Source organism: Dicentrarchus labrax, unplaced genomic scaffold, assembly GCF_905237075.1.
Source record: "Dicentrarchus labrax unplaced genomic scaffold, dlabrax2021, whole genome shotgun sequence".
Taxonomy (NCBI): domain Eukaryota; kingdom Metazoa; phylum Chordata; class Actinopteri; family Moronidae; genus Dicentrarchus; species Dicentrarchus labrax.
The window spans coordinates 26,721,451-26,734,050 of NW_026136704.1; the positions used below are offsets into that span (position 1 = coordinate 26,721,451).

Below are 12,600 nucleotides of genomic sequence, written 5' to 3' on the forward strand. Positions count from 1 at the left end.
GGCAGAGTACAGTTTAACAGTATCTCATGCTTGAAATCCACAGTGTTAAATGGAGACATAAAATAGGGCAAGAGAACATCATTTACCATATAAATGGATCAAATAGATGTATGCCAAGAGAAAAGCAAGCTATTTTGGTATTGTGGTTTCTTTATGGCATCAGATCTGTTATATTTTACTTCTACACCATCCAGAAAACTTGTAAAATTGGACACAATTTGAAAACTAATAATGGAGAATAGAATTAGTAATGGTTCATGAAACGCATTCCTCAATGCAGCTCGTGGTTTTTAAAATGTTGTTTTTCATGTCGTATTTCATTTCCACTCGCAAGGATGACCTATTTCCTTTGCAGTAGATCTTGCATATTGAATTACAAGACTGATTGCTGTTAATAGGCTTAAGTCCTTATTTTTAGTTATCTTTTTTCTCCACACATCTAATCTAAAGTCAACCACAAACCAACTGATGTATAGCAGAAAGTGACAAAATATCACAGTCACAGCACTGTGGAGCCAGACTATATTAGAATAATCATGAGCTGCTGTGCTGGTGACCTGTGGAGAAAAAAAAATCAAGCCACTTCAAACGTTTGAATTAATGATCACGATACCCTTTGTTTTTTTTGGAAAGCACTGTGTATGGAAAAAGAGGACATTTGGAATTTTGTCTGCAGAGAAAAAAAAGGCAGTCATCAGATGTCTTGCTGAGATGTTTGGATGTAGAGCTGGCACCCTGAGTAAGAGCAGTCTGTTCTCACATGGCCCGCCAAACACACGTCTGGAGCATCCAGGCAGGCACAAGAGAGGGCAGAGAGCAGTGGCTTTAAAGAACTACATCATACTTGGATCCTGTGAGGCCACTGATCAAACATGTCATAGTCATGAGACAAACATGAGAGTTGTTTGAGAGCAGGTAGTAATGCTTTTGGAGGCAATGAGAAGCAAAGAGAAAACTCTGACCATCTCTAGTTTGAAAGAAAACAAAATATGGGTTTTCAGACATTTTCATAGAACATGAACGTTGGCCCACATTGGAAAGAGTGATCGTAGAGCTTTAAAGTTCTCAAAAACATTTTTTTAATTATTTTTTGGTTCTGTTTCAAAATTCCATAATCAATTTTAGTACATTCTCCTTTCTCCTTATCCTTGTGGTCCCTGTGATTTATAATTAGGGGACCTCCCACAAGAAGCCCTAGTAGCTTCTATTTCTGCATTCAAGCCAGAAGTCGCGGTAAAGCCTGCATCTCCCTTCACCCCTCCCTCTCCCAAGGCCAAACCCTGGGCCAAGATCCCGTCTGCTGGGCCCTCTGTCTGGACTGCACTCTGTATCCAGCTCCTTGATCCATGCAATACTCTTGTGAAATTGGATATATACAAAATGTAAATAATTATATATGAAAACGTTTGCTGACTTAAACAAATCATGAGATGTCTCTTTTAAACGAGATGGTCAAAAACAATATGTTTTAATGAAACAGAACTGCAATCACTGGGGGTGCTGTAATTTGTCTAAACTTTAATTAATCTTGTCTTCTATAGCCATTTTTTCTCACGCTCAACTAGCCTAATTAAGGTGCCTTTTGAGAGTGAAGTGACATCTATTTCTTTGGATAAAGCCCTGAATTTGTCTCTGCCTGTGAATATGTGAAAAAACCCTTTTGTGCCTGGGTTGACAGAGGACTTTACACTGCCTGTTACCCTGGAAACCTTTTGAGAGGTGAAGGGGAGGACAGCCAAAGAGGGGATCATCTTGGCCTTAAACCGCAGGTAAATCCTCACTAAGGCAGTCCAATTTAGATAGCTTTACCATTAAAAAATAACTCTTCATAGAGGAATGAAAGGAGTCAGCAAAGTCTGACAAATTTCACTCCTGTTTATCTTATAAATTTCCATTTGTTGTGCTCTTCACAATTGCCCCCAAGTTGAGCTCAGACCCTTGCATGAGCTCAGTGTTATTATGTGGAAGTGTGTTTACAAAATCAATCAATTCACAAACTTTTAATGAAACAAATCTGCAAGAAAATGTCCTACCTCAAGAATGCAGGTCCTTGGAGCTGTGTTTTCCTTGATTGACACATTGTAGAAGTTTCTCTCAAAAACAGGCTCATTGTCATTTATATCCTGAAGCACAATGTTTACCACAGCGGTGGAGGACAACGGCGGTTTCCCTCCATCTGTGGCCACAACAGTTATACTGGGATTTGGGTTCTTTTCATAATCCAGCTGTGAGAGAGTGGTGATAATCCCCGTAACGGAGTCTATACTGAACCAGTTGGAGTAAGCACCATGGTCTTGCAGGATGCTGTAGTTAATGTCCCCATTGGGCCCCTGGTCTTTGTCTCTAGCTGTCACCTGTAACACAAAGCTCCCTGGAAAAACCACTTCAGGGATGACCTGCCTGTACACTGGCTGGTCAAACAGAGGAGGGTTGTCATTGATGTCAGTCACCTGGATAATGAAGGAGGACTCTGCCCTGAGAGGAGGTGTGCCTGAGTCCGTTGCCATAACCCTCAGTTCATAGGTGTCTCTCTCCTCCCGGTCCAGAATCTTGTCCACACAGATCAGATAGATGATGCTATCCTTAGTGGTCAGGGCAAATTTTCCATCTCCTCCCTCTAGCGACACATTGACATTGGCGTACTCTCCATAGTCTGGGTCAGTGACTGAGATCCTGGCTACATACTGGCCTGGCTGTGCACCTTCTGAAATTCTGGGAGATCCATCTTCACTCAGAAAAATGATGGTCATGGTGGGCTGGTTATCATTGTAGTCTCTGACATGAATGGTGACAAAGGCATTGGTCACCTCTGGCTGGGTTGCGTTGTCTTGCGCCTGGACCACCAGCTCATGGACTCTCCTCATCTCAAAGTCAAGCGGCTTGTTGAGCATAATGATGCCGGTACGAGAGTCAATGACAAAGTAGCGGTCAGGGTCGCTTTGTCTCCTATTTATTTCATACAGCACCATCCCATTGTCTCCTTCATCAGCATCTATGGCAAACACCTGCAGTATGTTGCTTCCTGGTTGGAGGTTCTCAGAAATTATGGCATGGTAGCGGCTCTGGTTGAAAACAGGAGCGTTGTCATTAATGTCTTGTACAGTAATATCTAATGTCATCTGGTCAGTCCTTTTGGGGAAACCACCATCAAAGGCCTCTAGAGATAAAGTATAGGTAGATCTTTTCTCTCTGTCTAGAATGGCATTGACCACCAAGTCCAGATAGAGAACCTCATTGCTTCCCCTCCTTGTTTCCAAGGTGAATGCCTGGCCAACGTTTCCATCCTTGATAAGGTAACCCTGGGTTGTAAGCTGGCCTTTATCAGCATCAACAGCTGGCTCAAGAGGAAACCTGGTGCCGATGGCTGTTTGCTCAGGGATTTTAAATGTGGTTCTTTTTCTAGGGAACGTCGGGGCATGGTCATTTATGTCATTCACCTTGATGGTCACCTCCACGGTCACACCTGTCATGGTGACTGCAATGAAGTTGTATCTATCCCTAAGTTCCCTGTCCAGAACTTTGGCAGTTTTAATAATGCCTGTGCTCTCATCTATATCCAAATCACTCCCCACGCCTGTGCCCTCATGGTCTGAGATGAAGTACAGGGATGCTGTGATGCCAGGGGGAAGTCCTGCACTGATGTCACCTACAATTGTGCCTGCTGGCTGTTCCTCATCAAGCTGTAGCTCAAGCGTCCCCAGAACCATGGGTGAATGGACTGTGACAAGCTCCAAGGCCACATACACCATTAGCACTATCCTTCTGTTCCACCAACCCTCACGGTGCAAAGGGTCCATTATAGACTTCCCAAAACCCTTGGCAGCTGTCTTCATTTTGGCTCCTTTTTAAACCTGGAGACACACAAAGAGGAAAGGCTGAGCAATATCAAAACCTGACAACAGCAGAAACTAAGAAAAGGTGTATTATTTCTGCATAGAAATACAGAGTAAGTTAGTTTAAGAAAAATAAGTATATGCCTTAAACACTTTCCCATATGTTTTATGGGCTCTGTTCCCAGCCACAGCACATACAATAGAGCCTGCACATAACATTTTCCTACACTTCTTAGTTCACTTAATAAGTCAACACCTTGTTTCTCCTATATACCAGAACGTTCTCCTTTGCTAAAGAAACATCAAAACCACAGGCCGCAGAATACTACCTCAGAAAGGTCTTTGGCTCTGGCTATTCAACTCTAATTAAAAAGGTGTAGGGATCACTACCCAGTGTGTTCACTATAGCAATACCTTCTCATGTGAGTCTGGGAGGTGAGGTCCTGGATTTAATATTAATGCGTGCTACCACATTTAGCTTTCATGGAGTGAGCAGTTTTGAAATACTTCTCCAAGAACCATTTAAAATATTTAACTCTCCCAACCAAACAAATCTATCTTTCAATACGAGTTTGAGTGTTATATCAAGGGGAAAAACATTCAAATATTGATATTTAAAAAGGAGCAAGGGTGTTAGAATCCCTTGCATAAACAATAAGCATGCTCTGGCAATAGATTCACACCACAGCAGAGGATATGTAATTGAGACTGAGAGACACTTATGAGCAATGTGGAAATTGTTCAACAAGACTGTCACCATCTGCAGAATAATCCAAAACCACCACCGAGTGTCTGGCACACAGAAGATTATTGTGTCTTTTTCATTACATAAAGAGAGCAGCTTCCAATTGTCTGTGGTTCTGTCTAAACTCATGTAATTCATAACTACTTTGACTTGTCTGCAAAGGAAATTTAGCTCTAATTTTGAGGAAATATATAAAGAAGCACATTATGCTGTATTACATTTTGAGGAATTGAGTGTATGGAAAGCTCTTCAAGGCTCCCCCCAGTGGTTAAACTAACACCTACAAGGAAACATTCACAAAACATCTCATCTGTGTGTGTGTTTGTGTGTGTGTGTGTGTGTGTGTGTGTGTGTGTGTGTGTGTGTGTGTGTGTGTGTGTGTGCGTGTATACACTAAATGCCTCCCATGTGGCCCTGAAAACAGTGTGGCAATCTGTCTGAGCCATCGTTGTGACAGTGTGTTTGAGTGACAGAGGAGTACAGCAGAGTTGAAGGGCTCCATACAGTCTACCTCTCTCCCTTTTTCTGGCTCTGCAGCATTGTAATTGAGGGCTGCTGGAAGTTGGCCATAAGCACACAAGATTCCAGGGCTAATTTCAGTCTGCCGTGATTCTGAGACCGCAACACTGAAGATGCTAACTTTAACGTCATAAATTGGTTTAAATTCAACTTTGTGTGAGTAGTACGAAACCTTGGACCATTACTTATTTTGAAATATGAAATGAAAATCAGTGCTGTTAACATATTTTCTGTGTGAGTACTGCAAGATTATTGAACAGTTTAGGAATAAAAATGAAGTCTAGATCAATTTGTTGCATCTATTCCAAATTCATATAACTTCCACAGTGATCATAATAATTACAAATGGCAGGACCAAAAAGGCAAGCACTACATATTCACCATTACATACCATACTTTGGGTCGCTTTGGAAGTGCTGTTCTTGGCCAAAACATAAGCACATCCATGACAGGCTGAAAATCTTGACAGCACTTTAACTTTAAAGTCTCAGTATTGATTTACTTTACTGCAACACTGGGGATGCATTTTTACAAAGCCTTCTCCAAAGCACAAAGGATAGCTTTTCAAGGCCAGAATCTTTGTCCAAATGCCACAACTGAAATAATGCACTCTCTGGTTGAGCTACAGTGGAGGACCTCTGCTGAGCGGAGTAGCCTAATGGATATAGCAGACACAGTCGGGAAGGCTAATTGCACAATACCAGGTTAAGAAGGACATATGGTTTTTAAAGATTCAGTATGAAGTTAAAGAGAATTTTCTGCACTTTAAGCAGATGTTCACCAAAAATATAACAAATACTGCCCCCCACACACCCAGGCCTCCATCACTGAGAGTTTCATGTCTGAAAGTTAGTGGCCAGTTAGCAGTCAAGATATAAAAGGTAACAACCTATTTGTGCGTAGGGCTTCAGGGAAAGCAATCCGGGAAAAAAAAATATCAGAATAACTGCTGATGGTTGAAAGCTGTTGCATTTAGTAAGCCAATCCCATTGTGGCTTGGATTCAGATGTTTTCCTTGCATCATTGTCCTAGATCATGGTGAGTCCCTCTTGCTGGTAGTTAAAACTTAGTTAAGAGTTTTGTTAAGATGATGTAACTGCTGCAGGATTAACCCCTGTGTACCTGCAACAAAGCCACTAATATTTTATATGCACATCACAAAAGCTTTATTCAAAAAAACACAGCACGTAACACATTGTTAGCAGTAACTATGGCATTGACCCACTTATTTTGAATCCTTTAAACCAAGTCGACCGACAAAATCCAACGTTTCTAGGATTTACATGCAGAATGCAACCTCTGTTTGAATACAGTGGATATCATTCTGGGCACTTTGCTAGCATGACTGGAATCAGCATCAAAATCCTTGGCAGCAGTGAATGATGGGAACATCAGGCCTACATTTCTACCTCTCCATTGTGGTCTAGATCATGTTTGGCAAAAAGTGTCAGCTATTCATTTTTGACGATAGCTGAACATACATTTGCTTATTTTTTTCCAATGCAAGATCAAGACAACCAGGCATTTGGTTTGGAAACATATAATAGACAGTACACTGCTGCCTCCCTCAATGAGCCAATACCTGCATTACAAAGATGAATGCCAAAACAGAAATGTAAATATGATTTTTAAGTGAGTAAAAAGTACCATTAAACATCATAGTTAATATAGTGGATTTCTCTCAGATCAAACTGGCCAATGCATATGATTTCATTTGAGAAGACATATCCTAAGGATATTAAATAATCGTCAAATACTTATCTTAAGCTAATATCTTGAAACTACAATCATACACAATATTTCAGATGTGTTATGAATTAAAGTTTGTGCTTTTCTGATCCAAACAGAGTATCTGATCTGCAGGGATACAACCCAATACTGGTTAAAATCTATCACAAGTCATCAAATACATGATCCTAAATACTTCAGCTGCACTACTTTAATTAAAAAAACCAAACCATTTTCACCACCAACAGGCCAAGAGGGACAACTATAGTGACAGACTCGTAAAATGAGCTTCTAATTCCATGCCATGATTCCAGTTAACTCAAAGAAAACTCCTGTGGTTTCGAGAACATGCCAGGCTGCCTAAGGCTCAATGGAGCCATAATGGAAACCACAGACAGAACTGCAGATTGACTGGACACGAGGATGACAGGCTTAGCACAAAGAAAACGAAAAAGCTCTGAATGTTTGCCAGAGTATTGCCTCTCACAAGTGCCGCGTTTCTGTGCCCTACATTACTCTTTGAAACGTCAGGTCAGGAAAAGCCATCACAGGCCTCAGATGCACATGCACTTCCTGGCCATAACAAACACGGTATTGGGAAAACACACCGGCTCCCTTTTCACAAAGCGCTGAAGGTTCTGAGGGTCCGTGACAAGAAGGATCATCTCTTTCCCACAGCAATAGCAGCATGGGTTGATTCAGCTGTTTGTGTAAGATGTTCCAGATAAAAAAACACACACCTTATGTCTTTGAAGAGGACACCATCTGATATTGCCTTGGCGGTACTAGTGGTTGCATCATTAAAAACACATGTGCATCAAGTTACAGTAGCAGGGGTGCAAGCAGATTTTGGACAATATTACTACAACTACGGTCAAAGTTCACCTCATACGCAAAACAGTCACGTACATTTTCTAAAGAGGATGGGACTGATTTATTATAAAAATTTTGGGTGTTCACATAAGTTTCTTCCTTTCAGCACTGATTTATTTTATTTATTTATTTTAGCTGACAGAGTCTGGTCACAAACAAGAAAACGAACTCCAGAGGTGACAGCCTTCTGGCACGACACCCTCAAAGGCCATGCTTGATGTAAAGTTGACTTATTTCACTGATGACGACACTGCAAGGAGATGAGTAAAACCGCAGTGACTGCAGCCAGGCAATTTTTAGAAATGTAAGGCAGCAAGACTTTCTGGGTGGTGTTTGTGCAACCATCCTGGGAGAAACATATCTTGTGTTTTTCATTCCTTTTTAGGAGCCTGGAACTCTAGCTTCATCAACAGCATATGCAAGCTACAAAGACAACACTAGTCAAATGATTACTTCATGCACTGTGCCTAGGGTTTATGACATAATCCTTGGATTGTTATAAAAGCTGCGGAGGTCCACATTTTGGTTTTATCCATCGCTGCTGCTTTTTTGTTTGTTTTCTCTGTCAGTTGTACAACATATAACTCAAGTCTTCAAAGTGGCACACATTGGAATAATGCTCTAGACTGGAGACACTTCTGATGGCAATTATCACATCAATTAAAATATTACCCCAAAACTAAGCAAATATATAAATCGATGCCTGAATGGATATATGAGGGATATTTGGATGGATGAAAAACACCAATAATTCTATAGAATTTCTATTCTAATGAAATGGTTTTGTGGTATGGATTCTGTTATGGTCTGGTCAATTAGCCAATTACCATTAGATCATAATAACTGTCAAATATTCAGTCATAGACTGGCAGCTACAATGTAACTGATCTCATCTGGTAACTTAAAAATTGCAGAGGTGGCACAAAAACACAAAACCAAAAGCAAGACTCCGCCGTTCCCCTCCAACTGATGACTGGTGGTGAGGGGGGAAAAAAGAAAAGAAAGGAGGAGCCTGTACTCCTTGTTGTGTCTAAAGTCAAAAAAAAGGCCGCATAATTACTCAGCTGCACCATGGCAACCATCACTCTCATAAGTAAAGTGCGCGGTGATGGAACCCAGTGGAGCCTTAATTAATTTATTAATTGAGGGAAAGGAACACCTATTCACGGTCAATGAACACAAGTCTGCCAACACAATAACTGTGCCGACATGTGGATAATCATTTGGTATGTGCTCAACTGGAGTAAGGGGGAGGCACAAAGGCTCAGCGGCAGCACTCGCTGGACAATAAAATAACTCCATAGGTTGACCAATTTGGGAGGAATGTCTCAGAGCGGATAAAAAAAAAAAGTACGACATGACATGCAGTTAAAATATTTGGCTTCTCTTCAAAGTATGCACGCGATGAGATGAGCGTTCACTGTGCGGTGCTACACAAATCACTGCAGTCATATTTAATAATTTAATTTGAATAGCAATTTAATTGAAGTAACATTTCATGCTACAACTAATCACAATATCCCTTATGAGCAATGTCTGCATGTAAAAGACTGATGGTGAAAGCTGTAAACTAACACACCATATGCCCGTGAATATTGTAGAAATAGCCTGTAAGGCTCACTCTTAGGGCTGTATCTTCAAATTAACTTTGGGACAGATTTGAAAAGCACTGTCATTTAATGGTAAATAGGCGAGGTTGTAATATTGAATACAATGGAACTGTATGTCCATTACCGCTAGACCTCTGAGCATGAAAGAGGTGGAAAGCGGTCTGCAAAAAAGTAGCCAAAGTCTTAAGTGTATGAGTTTTACATATCCCTCCACTGGAAAGTACCTAGTGCAAGAGGAGTTGTAAAGTGTGTTAAACATCAGACAAGTGAAAGAAAAAGTGTGGTTATGGAGAAACTGCACTGATGGACAACTTGGTGGGATCAGATTTCTTGCGGAGAGGAGATCTGTGACATGCTGTGATGGACATACTCACATTCATCTGTTGCGCTGATGTGTTCAAGAGAAGACAAGCCGAGTTTCAAGATATCCAAATCGGTATCAGTATTCCTGTATGAAGTCCGAAGGGAAAGTTACATCCATTTCAGGACTTAAAAAAATGATTTCCCAGTGCTTGTAGAGATTCCCATCCGTTCTACGCAGTTTTTGTCTTTGCTAAATTCCTATTTAGTTCTTTCCGATGTCTTGGTGGATGATTCAAATTAAAATAGCAACTTGTGCCCTGTAAAACTTTCCCTGCGTCCTCTTCCAGTAGACGTTATCAACTTATCGGCATCTACTGTCTGTCTGTCTGTCTGGTCGCACACACACTGCTGCAGCACGCTGACTGGAACCAAACAGTGTGGGGCCGAGCGGTGGACGTCCCTCTCCAAATCAAATTTATTCAACACGTGACGGAGTGCAACCTCCTGCTCCCCTCGCCTGTAGTGCTGCTGCTGCTGCTGCTGCTGCTGCCACAAGGAGCCACACCGACTGCAGAGAGGCAAGCCAGGTTATTGCTGAACTTTGGTGCCACCATCCTATGCAAAAGGGAAGTGTAAATCACTAATATAACTTGCAGTGCTCCACAAGGCTCATTACACAGTTACTATATTTTATAGTTTCAATATTCTGGAATAATGTTATAGTAAAGATTGAAAAGCCCTTAAATTTGGATTAGTTTGCTGTGGCAATATGCATATGGAAACACATTTCTGTGGTTTAAAACTGGGTGGAGTGGAGCTCTGAAATGGTATCAGATTTTAGTACATTTCATTTTTGTTTGTTTAAAATATTATGCCTATCCCCAAATGGTTCTTTTGGAATAACGCTACCAAAGAATGAAGCAGCATGCAGAATCATTTTGGCATAAATTAAAGATTAAAGGTAAACTTCAAGCAATGGCATAGCCAGACGTTTCTGACAAGGCTGGCACACATCGGAATAGCATTTATTTACCCTTTCTCATATCTACTTTAATTACTAACATTACAGTATCTTACAGTTTCTTTTATCCCTGTGTTTAAAATTCCTATAGAAAAGAGCTGACCAATCACAACACAACAGAGTGGCACCATACGAAAGTAATATAAAGCTTTCAGTCTTTATTCTTTCAAGTCCTAAAAATAATGATATCCCCAAAGGTAGGCTACATACAAAATAAAACACAGACTATTACTGTATTTAAAAATACACTCAAAGCATAAAGTACAAACAGCATTAAAATGAATAAGCCTGTGTGGACAACATTGTGCAAAACGTAAGATTTACAGTATAAACACTCATTGAAAACACTTTGCCTGTTCTTGTGTTAAACATTTTATCATTGAAAGTCCAGTTTTACTTGTCAAACAGTTGATTCAAACTAAGGTCCTGCCTCTGAACAGGTAGAGGGCCAGTCATAGTTTAGAATAATGGGGTGCTACCTGGGATGGCCAAAGCCTGGATGCACCCCTGACTTCGAGATCACAATTTTCATTAGCTATTAGGGGCAAATCATTGTATAAATCTTCAAGAAAACCTTTAAAAATATATATTTATCATATTCGATTTTTTATACTTTCAGGATTTCAGGTGCAATAGTGAGGATCCATCTGCAATACCTTGACAAAACAAAATCAAAAAAACACCCACAGCATCATAGGGAAACGGCACAATGATACAGACAGTGTTTTCCTTCAGATGTTGGAAGTCAACAAACCTCCTGGGGGGATTTTTCATCTAGAGGTCTAGAGAAGAGTCAATGCCCCAAACTTTTCCTCACATCTTGTGATCTTTACCGGAGCAAAGCCTACATCTCCAGTCAATTCCCAAGAGGAGCTCTGCTTTTATCTCTAATAGTGCTGGAGCCATAGCCCTGCTTCACGTTCGTGTCAATCACTGATAGCTCTGAAAGTTATTATACCCTTGTCACTTTGCATTTAGAGCTTATAAACAAGAGAAGAACTAAGGAGCCCTGCTGTGTCAACAATCATATTCATTGTTGAGAAACAGTTGACATAAGTAGGAATGCATGCAACTGATCATCTTGCTTTCATTAACTGTTTTTTGTAGGTTTGTTGATCTTTGTTGTTATCATTTAAAAGACATCTTTCAACAACTGACACAGCCTTGGCGAAACAAAATAAACTCATATGATTTATGATAAAATATCATTAGCGACAGATAAGTGACAGTTTGGATAGTACCGACATAGCTGTCATTATGTTTGTGCTGATTACGAAAAATAAAACTTTTGAAAAAAAAGTTTGGTCAGTGTCATCCCTAACACAGTTCAACATTTTTGCTGGCTAAACCTTTTTTCCCTCCAAGCAACCTAGTTATGTCTCCCCACTCTCACTCTGTGGACTGTTATATCACCGAGTGGAATGAGTTCCACTGCTGGCAGCAACTCATTATTACTGTGACAGCAGGGAAGAGGAGGGAAACTCACACATACATACACATATACACCAATCCACATGTACTGTACATTCACATGGACACAAAACCACAAACACACAATCAGATGACACTAATTATTTTGCTAAATAAGGATATTCTACAGCTTTACTTCTGCTATCTGTATCTGTCGCTTATAAGTTGTAATGTCACTTATTCTGGGGAAAAACAGAGACAGACAACAAATGACATTGTGCTTGGTTATGTTCTTTATGCATAAGATAGCTGGGCAAAGAAACAAAGAGTGATAAAACAGGAAGTTATAGTACACAAAATAATGTTTCCAGATTGCATGAGATGAAATTAGGAGACAAAGATGTGGAGTCATAAAGGAATCTAATAAATGTCATTGCGCTAAGATGTATAGCAGAGTTGTAAAGAACTCAAAGGGTTTTGTTTATGTTTTTATTTATTTTCTTAGATAACATGTTGGGCTGTTTCACATTATCAAGTTATGACTTTGATTCACTATCT

General features: G+C 40.3%; 1 protein-coding gene across 1 annotated transcript in view; it reads right to left on the minus strand.

The window, feature by feature from the left end:
• The window catches only part of LOC127361959 (protocadherin-16-like), a 77,347-nt gene extending 67,274 nt beyond the window's left edge, over positions 1-10,073 (minus strand). The window contains exons 1-2 of the mRNA XM_051397162.1: positions 9,683-10,073; positions 2,034-3,851 (exon numbers count right to left, since the gene is read on the minus strand). Coding sequence (XP_051253122.1) covers positions 2,034-3,833 — 1,800 coding nt within the window. The 5' untranslated portion in view covers positions 3,834-3,851; positions 9,683-10,073. The remainder of the gene's footprint in view (positions 1-2,033; positions 3,852-9,682) is intronic.
• Positions 10,074-12,600: the final 2,527 nt, after the last annotated feature.